The 16,158-nt window shown below is 32.3% G+C and overlaps 1 protein-coding gene across 1 annotated transcript in view; it reads left to right on the top strand.

Moving 5' to 3' along the window:
• Positions 1-1,441: 1,441 nt before the first annotated feature.
• gas2l2 (growth arrest specific 2 like 2) overlaps positions 1,442-16,158 on the top strand; it is a 26,066-nt gene continuing 11,349 nt past the window's right edge. The window contains exons 1-5 of the mRNA XM_073839999.1: positions 1,442-1,793; positions 2,792-3,021; positions 5,292-5,399; positions 5,770-5,866; positions 6,188-6,446. Coding sequence (XP_073696100.1) covers positions 1,442-1,793; positions 2,792-3,021; positions 5,292-5,399; positions 5,770-5,866; positions 6,188-6,446 — 1,046 coding nt within the window. The remainder of the gene's footprint in view (positions 1,794-2,791; positions 3,022-5,291; positions 5,400-5,769; positions 5,867-6,187; positions 6,447-16,158) is intronic.

Below are 16,158 nucleotides of genomic sequence, written 5' to 3'. Positions count from 1 at the left end.
GTCCTTGGGCGTAACATGCAATATTTCATTAAAAACTTTTCAAAAATTCTTCTAGATCTTAAAATACAGGTTTTATGACCTCATTTGCAATTGAAATGACAATAAAAATACGAGTTGTGGAATAGTTGTAGAATGTTTTTAAACACACACACACACAAATTTATACATTTTATATATGAGACATTTTATAGAATTCGTGCAAACTGCTGTCCCACACCCAAAAAACACATTTAAAAGGCATTTATTATTAAAATCTTAGATGTTTACTAAGATCATTTTATTAGATCCTTTTGAGGTAAAGAATGTCACTACCAAACACCATTGTTCTATAATTAAACAATTTTTTGAGAGTTATTCCATAACATTTAGTTTTTATATGTGTACAAGTGTTCAGAACTGTGCTGATTAGCATCTTTGAGATGGCTTCAAAAGTATCTAAAATTGTCACTACTGTAACAGTCACGACCAAAACGTTTAGTGCACATCCTTGTTTTTTGGGGCTGTTATCCCATAAAATTGGCAATACCATAACCATGACAAAAGGAAACAAATAATCCTTTATTGGGGGAAAATAAACAAAATTTTGTCGTATGTAGTATGTGGGTTAAAATTCTGTAATAGGATGTGGTCACTACCAAAACCTTACTGTCTGTCACTACTGAAAGTTTGTGGTGTCACAACCGAAACATAGGATGTTTTGTCAAAAATAAAGTACACTGAATTATGAACTTAATTTCAATGAATATTCAAACTAATCCTTAAGTTTGAAATCAGTATGATCATCTTCTTGCCTTTTACAAAGACAAATCTCATAAATCACACTTGAATATTTGTTAAGATTGTACTTGTTTTAGATTTACCTCTGAAAAAGTTTTAATAAAATAGAAAAAAGATATATATACAAGGAAGATGTAAGCAAAAATTATATATTACTATTTCAGTAGTGACAAATTTGCGTAGAGGACAAATATTCCAAAACTTTCTGAAAATACAATGTAAGATGGTAACACTTATGTAGAGTTTATATAAATATGTATCTTATTGTTATAACATTCCTTAATACTTTGGTGTTTATTGTTATGTTTGCCGTGAAGAGTTGTATTTATGGGCAGTAAATGGTTAACTGGAGTGTTTGGATTAAGACGCTATCTGGTAACCAAGGACGATTCCGCGCTCACACACCCTGACAACATTGAAAAAGCGATGAAACATTGCTACACAACACCGCACAACCGATGCATTTCATGAAATTAAATTTACACAAAATTTTATGCTAAATATTTTTTTCTTTGGAGTCGATGAAACACTTTTGACTAAACCTGGTTTGTTGTTAGTAGGCTGCTAACGTAATTTTTACGAGTGCCTTTTTCCCCTTTGCAATATTGGATCATCCTACATGTGTTTTTTGAGTCGATTAAATTGATTTGATACAATCCAAGCCATGTCTGGAATTCAGCATGCATCCACTCAAAGCATCAAACCTTTTAAATCGAGTGAGGAATATCTCTATGCCATGAAAGAAGACTTGGCAGAATGGCTGGGAGATTTATACAACATTGACATTGATGTAAATACTATTTTGGAGGTGTTAGAGACAGGTGCCCTGCTGTGTGCTCACGCAAATAACGTGACACGGGTGGCGGACGACTTTCTGAAGAGGACCGGACCCACGGAGCTCCAGCTGCCCGCTTCTGGAGTCACTTTCGTCAGCTCTGCCCATCCAGCAACATTTCTGGCTCGGGATAATGTGACGAATTTCATCAACTGGTGTCGAAAAGAGATGAGCATTCCAGGTATATTGTATTATTTTAATTACTAATTTGACGTTTTATATTTGTTTAATATAGAATTATTACTCAAAAGAACAATTAGTTTGATAGAAAATCACTTGTTTGCAGTTCTGACACTTACCACTAGATAGTGCTGTGAGCTCACAATATTAGAGACGCTTGTGAAGGGTTGGGCTGTTTGTTCACATTTAGATGAGATTTTCCCCTCATTTTAAAATGTTTTATACATAAAAGGTGACTAGTAAATTTGTTAATTTGTCATGTTCACTCACATGAGGCGCGAGTCATAGTGGTAGTCTTATAAAAGCTTTACATTAAGTCTCATAGGGACAACTATATTGACATCACATGACCAGTTGAATACTGTTCTTCTATTCTATGCTATATCTTAACAGACGATTTGCTATTTGAATAAATAAAAAATAAAAACTTGTGCTTTATGCTGCAAAGCCTAACATTGCTGATATATGTGACCATAGACCACAAAACCGAGAGCTTTGAAATTAAGATTTATACATCATTTGAAATAATTAAACTGAATAAATAAGCTTTCCATTGATGTATGGTTTGTTAGGATAAGACAATATTTGGCCTAGATACAACTATTTGAAAATCTGGAATCTGAGTGTGTGAAAAAAATCCAAATATTGAGAAAATGGCCTTTAAAGTTGTCCAAATGAAGTTCTTAGCAATGCATATTACAAATAAAAATGAGTTTTGATAGATTTATGGTAGTAGATTTACAAAATATTTTCATGAAACATAATCTTTACTTTATATCCTTATGATTTTTGGCATTAAGAAAAATCAATCATTTTGACCCATAAAATGTATTTTTGGCTATTGCTACAAATGTACCCATGCTTCTTAAGACTGGTTTTGTGGTCCAGGGTCACATATAGGTCAGCACAACATAAACTATTACCATTACCAAACCATTTTGTTCTTATAGTTTCTGATTCTGCTTTCTGTACTTTTCTTAAACTCTGCTCTCATTGCAGATGTACTGATGTTTGAGACAGACGACCTTGTCCTGCGTAAGAATGAGAAGAATTTTGTGCTGTGCCTTCTTGAGGTGGCCAGACGGGCCTCTCGTTTCGGCATGGCTTCACCAGTCCTCATTCAGCTGGAGCAGGAGATAGAGGAGGAGATCCGTGAAGAGATGGAGGACTTGTCTGCTCAGCCCAAACCACAGAGATGCTTGATAAACATACAGAATCTGGATGAGATGGTGCTGCATCAAAGATTAAATTCACATAATGTTTATTGATGGGCTGAGGGCATTGCTTTTTAATTAAGAATTGAATCTAAATTAAGATTTTTCTTGCATAAAATAATTAGATTCTATCAAAATTATAGATTAAAATTTGGTTTAAAGCAGGGGCCAGTTGCACAAACATAGCCACTGTGTTAAGACTGTCTTAAAGGGATAGTTCATTCAAAAATGAAATGACTTTAATTACTCCCCCTCATATCATTCCAAACCTGTAAGACCTTCTATCATCTTCGGAAAACAAATAAAGATATTTTTGATGAAATCCGAGAGTTTTTTAACCCTGCATAGACAGCAACGCATGTGACGCCTGTGGTTCAAACCATAAATTTGGACTGGTATTTTTCGTTGTTGTATTTTTGCTTTCATTGCACACAAAAAGTATTCTCGTAGCTTCATAAAATTACGGATGAACCACTGATGTCATATGGACTATTTTATCGATGTCCTTACTGACTTTCTGGGCCTTGAACTTGGTAGTTTTGTTGCTGTCTATGCAGGGTCAGAAAGCTCTCAGATTTAAACAAAAATACACTCTTAAAATAAAGGTTCTGAAAGGATGTTTTTGCTGTGGGTTTGGTTCCCCAAAGAACCTTTCAGTGAACAGTTTCTTAAAAAGAACCAATTTAAAGAACATTTTAAAAATCTAAAGAACCTTTTCTGCATTTGGAAAGTTCCATGGATGTTCAATGTTTCATAGAACCATTGATGCCAATAAAGAACCTTTATTTTTAAGAGTGTAAATTTGTATTCTGAAGATGAACATGAGGGTGAGTAATTAATGACAGAATTTTCATTTTTGGGCGAACAATCCCTTTAAGAACTAGCCTAACAAACTAGCAGTTAGCCAAGGAGTAATCGGTCAACTTTTATAAACTTTTTGTATTAGATTTGTCTACATTTTTTTGTACATGATTTGTACCAGTCTTAAAGAAACTTGTTTTCAGTAATATAAATTATAAATTAAACATTATATGTATATAGATTTTTGGATTACAGTAATAAGAATTTAAAAGGGGATTTATGCTTAAATGCTTACAGTCCACCCAAAAAATTAAAATTCTGTCATTATATAACTTACCCTCATGTCGTTCCAAACCCGCAAGACTTGCGTTCTTCTTCAGAACACAAATTAAGATATTTTTGCTGAAATCCGAGAGCTTTCTAACCCTGCATAGACAGCAACGCAACTGACACATTCAAGGCCCAGCAAGGTAGTAAGGACATCATTAGAATAGTCCATGTGACATCTCTGGTTCAACTGTAATTTTATGAAGCTTCAACAATACTTTTTAGGCACAAAGAAAGCAAAAATCAACATGTGTTCACGAGAGTACCACGATGCATGCCTGTGATGTGCCTTGTTTACAAGTAGAAGATGCAAGCTGTACATAAAACAGTCTTCATAATCTTGTCTGAAGATTTCATCAGGATGACTTGCAATGTTTTGTGCAGCCTTAATTATTTAAACCAGAATTTACTAAGAGATGGACGTTATACGTCAGAACGTCTAAACCTGTCAGAAAGCTCTCGGATTTATAAAAGAATATCCTAATTTGTGTTCCAAAGATGAACAAAGGTCTTACAGGTTTAGAACGACTTGATGGTGAGTAATTAATGACAGAATTATCATTTTTGGGTGAACTATCCCTTTAAATGCCAAAAGAATTGTAAAGAAAAATACATTTTTGGCATTCAAAATAGATTTATTTTCTCTCTTGAACTCTAATGAACAGTTTCTCTGTCACAGTTGCTGTTTGTTAGTAATTAGTAATTTAGCAGATACTTTAATCTAAAGCGACTTGCCGGTAAGAACACTTATTACAGGCACAAGCCATCTGTAATTAAGCGCTTGGCACAAGGGCACAATGACGGCAGCTCATCACTTGCTCCTTCCAGTGATTGAACCACTCCAGCCTATAACACAATCCCCACTGTTGCTCAACAGATATGGCATGCAAGAGGATGCCTTGGAAACAAGGACACCTAAAGGGTCAAAACAGAACATCCATCTATACCTATAAGATTCATGTCTCTTTTTACCATTCAAAATGATTTGCAAGGATAGGGAAAAGGAGAGGAACTTTGTATTAGACTGCCATTTTGATTTGTGGCTCTCCTCACTGATTAATGGAGGCTTTCAAAGTGGCAGGTTACATCTGCTTAGAATACTCTGTCAGAGGTGTGTGGGTCATGCCAATAACATTTCCGAATGTGTGTGTGTGCAGGTCCAGCTTCTGATAAGCCGATGCACTTGCCCATCCCAGTTCCCCATGGTGAAAGTATCAGAGGGCAAATACAGGGTTGGAGACTCCAATACTCTCATATTCGTCCGGGTACTGTATATAAAACCTCTTTCTGTCAATTTATCATGTTTTAAACGCTACTATGGTTCCAGCATAGACAAGCAGAAATATGTGTTGATCCATCATGGTCAGTAAAACAGTAAACATTTTACTGTCTCGGGATGTTTTTTTAAAGAAATGGAAGAGTATTTGTTTGTGGATGTGATAACAAGAGATAAATGGCTTCTAAACAAACGCACACTCAGCTGCAGATGACATTTGCTCATAAAGATGTGTGTGTGTGTGTGTGTGTGTGTGTGTGTGTGTGTGTGTGTGTGTGTGTGTGTGTGTGTGTGTGTGTGTGTGTGTGTGTGTGTGTGTGTGTGTGTGTGTGTGAGTGTGTGTGTGTGTGTGTGTGTAGATTTTGAGGAATCATGTTATGGTGCGAGTGGGCGGAGGATGGGACACCCTGGAGCACTATCTCGACAAACACGATCCCTGCCGCTGCACTTCTCTCAGTACGTGGATACGCACACAAACACACACCTACAACAACTATTAGCATCAGAAATGATATAAACATTGAAAGGTTTGGAGTTGTTTATTGTGTATCTCCAAACATTTTTGGGTGAACTGTCCATTTAAGATTGGTTTGGGATTATAAAGTACACTATTAGACACTGTAGTTGTATCATGCCTAGTGGCATAGTGTTTATATAATCTTCATTAATATTTCATTACATCTCAACACTTGGAGCATATTAAGAGAGCTTCTTTAAGGAATTGAATCAGTGTTTCCGCTCATTTTTTTCTGTTTCACATATACATATGTACATCAGTACATAAGTTGATCACACGTCCAGGTACTCCGCTCCATGAAATCAAAGAGCGGTTAACCGCAACACAACCTGATGGCCAGTGTGCGTCTCAAACCACTCTTGTGCTGAGCCGAACTCAATCCCCTCTACAACCAGTTGTCTGGACTCCTTCAGCCGCCTACAGAGCCCAGAGAGGAAGGCCCTCTCCCCCACGCTCCTCCTGTTCCCCCGAACCCGAACATCAGCCCAGCCGCCGGAGAAACAGCCCTTCTCCTAACAAGTAAGTTCCTGATGGGAGTAAATTCAAAGGTTCTCAGCTAACATTGATATTAAACACAGAAATACTGCAGTTTCAGACCACAACACACTCATACCAGTACCAAAATAGCTGTTTAACTTTTAGTGTTATAACAATAAATACAGTCCCTTTTAATTTCATGTTGACAGTTTTAAAGTTGGCATGAAATGAAAATTCACAAATATCTTGTGACTGTGAATGATTCATTCATGCATATGCAAATTTTGACCTTGTAATTTTTAATCAGAATGTCATAACTGGATCTTCTGGAAAATGAGTTTTCTATTTTGACATATTCAGGACTTCTCCAATCTTTGAGTCCAATTAAACTCTGAACACTCACATTCAGATGAACCAACAGCTGATGCATGGAATTAAGCAAGTCCCTGCTCTAATTTTTCTTTTTCGATAATCCATTTAAATCTCATAAATACAACACAATACGAATGAAAACTGCCATTCAACTTCAATCTTTACTTCAGTTACATTGTGGCTTTCAATGAGGCATTCTACAGACAACCAAAAAACACATTTAAAAAGCATTTAAGTGTTCAAATCTTGAAAGCCACAATTTTTAAAATATCAGTAAGCTTAATATATATAAAATCATAATTTAGTGGGTATTTGTAATTGGGAGGTGGCTGTCCTGAACTCTAACCCCTAAATTTTAACTTATGGAAATGTTTTTAAAATATTTTTGTGTTGTTTTAATTGTTTAAACGATTTATTTTATATTTTCTTTGTAAATTATGAAACTTTATGAAAAAAAAAAAATGTGTCCCACATTTTTTATGTCACTACCGAAACAGTATATGTTTTAGTCCATTGGTTGAGGCTGATTTTAACTACACTCCTATGTTTATGATCAGGAAATAGTTATTTGTCACTCTCTCTCATAACTACATAGTGAGATTTTGAGGTAAATGTGTTCAAAATTATGAAAAATCTGTGTGTAACTTTAAAGAATGTCACCACCAAACACCATTTTTCTATAATTAAAAACTCTTTTTTGGGAGTTATTCCATAACATTTAGTTTTTTTTTTTAATGTGTACAACTGTTCAGAACTGTGCTAGCTAACCATGTGCTGATTAGCATCTTTGAGATAGCTTTAAAAGTATCTAAAATTCTCACTACTGAAACAGTCACGACCAAAACATTTGGTGAAGTAGAGACATCTTTGTTTTTTTGGGTGTTAGCAAATAAAATTGTCACTACCGAAACAGTCACGACCGAAACATGTCCTCAATGTTACCTCTGACAACTTTTTAATAAAATAGAAAAAATATATATTTACAAGGAAGAGGTAAGCAAAATCTTCATCAATATAACCCTTCTTATTAAATTATATATTGTGTTTCTTTTTATATATTTATATTAGGGCTGTCAATCGATTAAAATGTTTTAATCGCGATTAATCGCACATTTTTATCTGTTCTAAATGTACCTTAAATTACCCAGGTGAAAAAAATATATACTTAAATGCAATTAAAATACACTTAAATACCCGCAAATACATTTTTAGTACATTGTTTTTTTTTGTGTTAAATAAAAGTTTGATGGTTATACACTATAAATTTACTAATTAAAAGTATGTTTATACTTCAGTAGGACTTTAGTACACTTGACAAAAGTATACTAAATACCAGTAATACTTAAATCATTTTTTAGTGTACTACAATAAAGTACACTACAGAAAAAACATCCAAAAGAGTTTTATTAGTGTGTTTTTCAAAAGTGTGCTTTAAATGCTTTAAACATTAGTTGATTTTTAGTACACTGTTTACATACTAATCTTGAGTTTAAAATAAGTTAATATATAAAAAATCTATTAGTAATGTAGTGTAGTAGAAGTACATTTTCCCAAAAGTTGTACACTTAAGTACACTTAATATGAATGCATTATTATCACTAACACTTAAATTGATTTTGAGTGTGGTAATTTTAAGTTTACATTAAATTGATTTTATTAAAAATCTATTAGTAATGTATTGTAGTAGAAGTACATTTTCCCAAAAGTTGTACTTAAGTACACTTAATGTGAATGCATTATTATCACTATCACTTAAATTGATTTTGAGTGTGGTAATTTTAAGTTTACATTAAATTGATTTTATTAAAAATCTATTAGTAATGTATTGTAGTAGAAGTACATTTTCCCAAAAGTTGTACTTAAGTACACTTACTGTGAATGCATTATTATCACTAACACTTAAATTGATTTTGAGTGTGGTAATTTTAAGTTTACATTAAATTGATTTTATTAAAAATCTATTAGTAATGTATTGTAGTAGAAGTACATTTTCCCAAAAGTTGTACTTAAGTACACTTAATATGAATGCATTATTATCACTAACACTTAAATTGATTTTGAGTGTGGTAATTTTAAGTTTACATTAAATTGATTTTATTAAAAATCTATTAGTAATGTATTGTAGTAGAAGTACATTTTCCCAAAAGTTGTACTTAAGTACACTTAATGTGAATGCATTATTATCACTATCACTTAAATTGATTTTGAGTGTGGTAATTTTAAGTTTACATTAAATTGATTTTATTAAAAATCTATTAGTAATGTATTGTAGTAGAAGTACATTTTCCCAAAAGTTGTACTTAAGTACACTTACTGTGAATGCATTATTATCACTAACACTTAAATTGATTTTGAGTGTGGTAATTTTAAGTTTACATTAAATTGATTTTATTAAAAATCTATTAGTAATGTATTGTAGTAGAAGTACATTTTCCCAAAAGTTGTACTTAAGTACACTTAATGTGAATGCATTATTATCACTAACACTTAAATTGATTTTGAGTGTGGTAATTTTAAGTTTACATTAAATTTATTTTATTAAAAATCTATTAGTAATGTATTGTAGTAGAAGCACATTTTCCCAAAAGTTGTACTTAAGTACACTTAATATGAATGCATTATTAGCACTAACACTTAAACTGATTTTGAGTGTGGTAATTCTCCCAGGTTAAAAAAAGTGCACTAAAATACACTTTATTTAAGTATACTTAGTACACTTTTCAGTAATGTACTAAAAGTGCTCTATTTTCGCACACTAATTTTGTACTTATTGTACTAAAAAATAGTATTAAGTATATGTTAAGATAAACTTAATACCATCTAAGTGTACTCAACTGTGCTATTTTGAGACACCATGAAATTGAACTAAAATGTGCTTTTAACATACTATATCTGTATTTAAAAATATATATTTAGTTACAACTAGAAATACATTTACATTTATAAATATATTTATGACTAATTTAAAGTATAGCAATAATATATTAAAAGAATATACAAAGTGTGAAAACAGTGTGCTAAAATACAATTTAAGTACACTTAGTGCACTTCCCTAATGTACTTAAAGTGCTCTATTTTCGGCCACTAATTTTGTACTCTATATACTAAAAGTTATTCTTAAGTATATGTTAAGATAAACTTAAGATCATCTAAGTGTACTCAACTGTGCTATTTTGAGACACCATGAAGATGAACTAAAATGTGCTTTTAACATACTATCTCAGCATTTCCAAAAAATGTATTTTGTTACCACTTCTAATAGGATTGAAACATATTTCATAAACCTTTAAATATACTAATTATACATAAAAAAATAAACTTACTGATTATTTAAAATACATGAATAATATATAACAAATGTATACAAAGCGTATTTATAATGTATTGCCCAGATATTTTTATTACAAAAAAATACACTTGTTGATTATTTAAAATACATGAATAATATATAATAAATGTATACAAGGCATATTTATAATGTATTGCCCACATATGTTTAATAATAAAAAATACACTTCTTAATTATTTAAAATACATAAATATATAACAAATGTATGCAAGGCGTATTTATAATGTATTTCCCACATATTTTTATTACAAAAAAAATACACTTGTTGATTATTTAAAATACATGAATAATATATAATAAATGTATACAAAGCATATTTATAATGTATTGCCCACATATGTTTAATAATAAAAAATACACTTCTTAATTATTTAAAATACATGAATAATATATGATAAATGTATACAAAGTGTATGTCACGCCCTTGGACTGTTTGTCTTGGTTTTTCCCAGTGTTTCCCCCATTGGACTGTCTGTTTGGTTTCTCCCATGCCCTTTTTTGGTCTTCCTGCTCATTAGTGTGATCCCCTCCACCTGTTGTTGTAATTATCTCCCCTTTATAAGTTTGTTTGATTTCCTTGTTTCTTTGTCCGGCTACAAGCATTACACCTATGTTCCTTCGTTGTGTGCGCGTCTTATCCCGCCATTCCTGTCTTTTGTTACTCTGCCTGAGGATTTATTGAAGACTTTTTATTGAAGACGTTATTTTTTGCTTTCCTACACGTTTCGTGACAACGTATTTATAATGTATTGCCCATACATTTTTATTCATTATAATACACTTATTAATTAATTAAAATATATCAATTATATATAATAAATTTATTCAAAGCGTAATTATAATGTCTTGCCCACATATTTTTATTAATAAAAAATACATTATAAATACGCTATGTATACATTTATCATATATTATTCATGTATTTTAAATAATCATCAAGTGTATTTTTTATTAATAAAAATATTTGGGCAATACATTATAAATACGCTTTGTATACATTTGTCATATATTATTCATGTATTTTAAATAATCATCAAGTGTATTTTTTATTAATAAAAATATTTGGGCAATACATTATAAATACGCTTTGTATACATTTGTCATATATTATTCATGTATTTTAAATAATCAACAAATGTATTTTTTATTAATGAATGTATGTGGCCAATACATTATAAATACGCTTTGTATACATTTTTTATATATTATTCATGTATTTTAAATAATTAATAAGTGTATTTTTTATTAATAAAAAACATGTGGGCAATACATTATAAATACGCCTTGTATACATTTGTTATATATTATTATTGTATTTTAAATAATCAGTAAGTTTATTTTTTATGTATAATTAGTATATTTAAAGGTTTATGAAATATGTTTCAAATGTATTATAAGTGGTAACAAAATACATTTTTGGAAATGCTGAGATAGTATGTTAAAAGCACGTTTTAGTTCATCTTCATGGTGTCTCAAAATAGCACAGTTGAGTACACTTAGATGATCTTAAGTTTATCTTAAGGAGTACTTAAGAATAACTTTTAGTATATTAAGTACAAAATCAGTGCCCGAAAATAGAGCACTTTAAGTACATTAGGGAAGTGCACTAAGTGTACTTAAATTGTATTTTAGCACACTTTTTTCCCACTTTGTATATTCTTTTAATATATTATTGTTATACTTTAAATTAGTCATAAATATATTTATAAATGTTTAAAAGTAGGGTTCAAGTGTATTTCTAGTTGTAACTAAATATATATTTTTAAATACAGATATAGTATGTTAAAAGCACATTTTAGTTCAATTTCATGGTGTCTCAAAATAGCACAGTTGAGTACACTTAGATGGTATTAAGTTTATCTTAACATATACTTAATACTATTTTTTAGTACAATAAGTACAAAATTAGTGTGCGAAAATAGAGCACTTTTAGTACATTACTGAAAAGTGTACTAACTATACTTAAAGTGTATTTTAGCACACTTTTTTCACATTTTGAATATTCTTTTAATATATTACTATTATACTTTAAATTAGTCTTAAATATATTTATAAATGTTTAAAAATAGGGTTCAAGTGTATTTCTAGATTTAACTAAATATATTTTTTAAAATACAGATATAGTATGTTAAAAGCACATTTTAGTTCAATTTCAGGGTGTCTCAAAATAGCACAGTTGAGTACACTTAGATGGTATTAAGTTTATCTTAACATATACTTAATACTATCTTTTAGTACATTAAGTACAAAATTAGTGTGCGAAAATAGAGCACTTTTAGTACATTACTGAAAAGTGTACTAAGTATACTTAAATAAAGTGCATTTTAGTGCACTTTTTTTTAACCTGGGAATACTTTTTAAAGTTTTTAATACTCTAATCAACATTGGCATGGACAAATATGGATGCTTTAAGCAAAAAAATGTTTATTATTAGTGAAACCATACTCGACATAGAAGATGAAGACTAGACATGTTTCAAAGGTCATAGATGTTTTTCAAATAACTTGTTCATGTCTATTCGACACATGGAAAAAAAAAAAGACCAGGTTCCCATTACTTCTTTTTGTTTGCACTGAGCAATTTACTTACACAAGCCTGTTTACATTATTTGCAGGACAGGGCAGCTCACTTCTTCTGAACATGCAAAATGTACATTTATTATTTATTATTACATTTGTTTGCCTCTCTGTGCCCACATACTGTCATTTGATGCAGCCAAGTTCTCAACAAAACTGTTTCCATTGTTATATTTTAGTGTTTTTTGTTATCAGACAACCAAAGTAATATGAATTAATGACTGAAAAAAATCCTGAATTATGATCATATTCAATCACTGAAAAGAATCATTTACCGGCATCTGGACATAAGTCACTATTCTCTGCATTATTATCGTTGTTTTTAACTTCCTTTTTGAATGCTTTCACGATCCTTGGACTTTTTAGGAGTTTACCCGTTCAAAGTTATGTGATCGCAAAAACCTGCTTCTTTTATTTTTTTTAAGGTATTGTTTTCATTATAATGTACAGATTCGAGAGTCCAGTCTCATGCAAATGCGTACTAGTAGCACGATTTTCTGTTTCTATTTGGCGTGCTATTAATAAGCTAAAATTAACTTTGGTGTGCATATGAAATGTGATTGGCGTGCATATAATACGCCGTTTACGCTTGCATACTCGTATGTGGCTTTACGCATCAACAGCACCAATCCTAACGTAGACCGACTCCGCTCGCATTCATTCAATATGGCAGAAGTGCCGGTACGCACGAAAAAATGCAAGTACGCAAAAGGATAAAATACAGAAGTGCCTGCGTACCGGCCCACTTCAAGCACTGGAAGCAACATAATATCTGGTTTAACTGAAAGCGCTGCTCCTCTGCCGCTCGCTGAACAGAGCAGACGCAGATATAAAGAGAGGGAGGTGTGCGCGCATTGGGAGACCTCGCGCTCGTTCGGCAAAACCGAAGAGCCTCAAAAACTATATTAGGTTTGTTCAATTATGTGTTTATGTATTGTTGCTAGACACTTTTCGCTAGGTTGGCAACACTGTGCATCCATTTCTTTAACTATGGGCTAGGTGGTGGGTCAAACAGAAAATGCGCGCTGCATTAATCGTTCACGTTAATAAAATTAGTGCCGTTAAAATGAATTTGAGTTAACGCGTAATTAACGCGTTAATTTTGACAGCCCTGATTTATATATTATACTGATATTTATATATTTATATCTTTTATATATTATACTATGTTTCGGTAGTGACAAATTTGGGGAGAGGACAAATTTTCCAAAAAATACAATATAAGAATTAACTGTACAATTACTAAAAATGTGTACCTTGGATATTATACAATTTGCATAAAAAATTGTAAGATTACAAAAAAAAAAATTTTTTCATTATGTTTCCAACTCTGACTTTGAACTAATTCTGTTGAATGGCCCATATATACAGTAAGAACTTTTTGTGATTGGTCTAATAAAAAATCTTCCCCAGGCATAGATCTGGCTAATAGGATGATATAAATCCACTTAAATCCATTCGAATCCCTTGGATTCTCACAGACACATTACTTGTCATCTGAGGTTTGAAAACCCTGACAATAACAACACCCAGAGTCTAAGGCATTAACATAGCAAGACAGAGTTTTTTGTGCAAGACAAAGGCAGAGACAGGGACTGAATTTGAAAAAAAAAAAATCTAATTTACAACTGTGCATGCCCCTTCAGCAATTAAATAGTCACTAAGAAGCAAACTTGTTCTACTTCATCATGAAATCTCATTAGCAATGTCACGCTTTTCAGCAAAGACCTTTTCAAGCATGTAATTATAGGGACTATTATTTGTATTATTATTACCATAGTCTCTATCATACACACATTTAATGACCACCACATTTAATGGTGGCTAATAAATAGTTGTATTAACATTTTTCGAACAACAAAAGGAAGAATTAACATTCATGCTTCATTCAAGAAATAAACCATGTTAATGTTGTGCATTGATTTGTGCGGTAATGTTTAGTAACTCTTAACATGAGGGTTTTAGACTGCTATTTTCATCAGTACTTTGCATTAACACTTTTATTCCAATGAACTGCCAGTGTGATTGAATAAAGATGCAATTGCACTTACCTACACAAAATGCAAATCACCACTTACGTATTATATGAGAGTTTGCATCAATTGCTGCCATTTACCGCATTTCAAAACATTAATAGATAACTTGAACCTGGACCACAAAACCAGTCTTAAGTAGCACTGGTATATTTGTAGCAATAGCCAACAATACATTGTATGGGTCAAAATGATAGATTTTTCTTTTCTGCCAAAAAATAAAAAAAGTCTGCCAAAAACAGTCAAGATCATGTTCCATGAAGATATTTTTTTTTATTTCCTACCGTAAATATATCAAAACTTTTTTGATAAGTAATATGCATTGCTAAGAACTTAATCTTTTATCAATTTATCAATCGATTTTATCAATATTTAGATTCCAGATTGTATCTCGGCCAAATATTATCCTATTCTAACATCCTAACCATACATCAATGGATAGCTTATTTATTCAGCTTTTAGATGATGGATATAAAAGACTGGTTTTGTGGTCCAGGGTCACAAATGCTTTTTGTAATTTCTTGCATGTCCTTTCTTTATAAACCCAGCAAACAATCTTAAAGGGGTCCTATTATGCTCTTTTACAAAGTCTTTATTTTGTTTTGGGGGTGCACTAGAACATGCTGTCATGCTTGGTTGTTTAAAAAAAACTTTATTTTTCACATAATTTACATTATTACAATAGCTTTCTCCCCAGACTGGCACAAATGGCTCGATTAGTTCCGTGTTTGATGAAAGTCCGCCTTCCGAAAACGAAATGTATTGTGATTGGTTAGCATTCTTACTGAGCCCTCCAGAGCCATGTGAGGCACTTTTTTATTATGGATCGACTTGTTTTGGACTGATGGAGAGAAACACTTGTCTATGCCGTTCAGTCTATGCCGTTCTAAAGCTTGGGGGTGGCAGGATTATTTTTAATATAACTCCGATTGCATTCGTCTGAAAGAAGGAAGTCATATACACCTAGGATGCATGGAGGGTGAGTAAATAATACGCTACAGTCGTGTTGGTCCTATCGCCAGCCTGCGAGATCGCCAAAACATGATATTATCATTATTGTGCTAATTTATTTAATTATTTACATGCCTGAAACCAGCGTAAGGATAGTGAAGCTATCTACACTGGATGATGAATAAATCTCTTACCTCACACTGCATACGTCTACAGCGTGGCTCCAACGCGGCAACCGTTGATCGTCACTCTAGTCAATGCTTGTGTTTACATCTGCTGCGGCTCTGTTTTCGACCCTCTGTACCACAAACTCAACGGCGCGGCTCCAGCACGGCTACCGGAGCAGTTCGCGGACACTTTAGTCAATGCATGCGTTTATATGAGCCGCCCTGCGGCTAGCTGAAGCATCCCAGAAGCGGCTGTCTATGCTACATCGCTAAAGTTAGGCGAATCCCACACCTCGTCCACGATTC

The sequence above is a fragment of the Garra rufa genome, chromosome 5, assembly GCF_049309525.1.
Source record: "Garra rufa chromosome 5, GarRuf1.0, whole genome shotgun sequence".
In the NCBI taxonomy this organism is placed as follows: Eukaryota; Metazoa; Chordata; class Actinopteri; order Cypriniformes; family Cyprinidae; genus Garra; species Garra rufa.
Note: the sequence above shows the minus strand (reverse complement) of the source record. Positions and strands in the feature narration are given on the sequence as shown.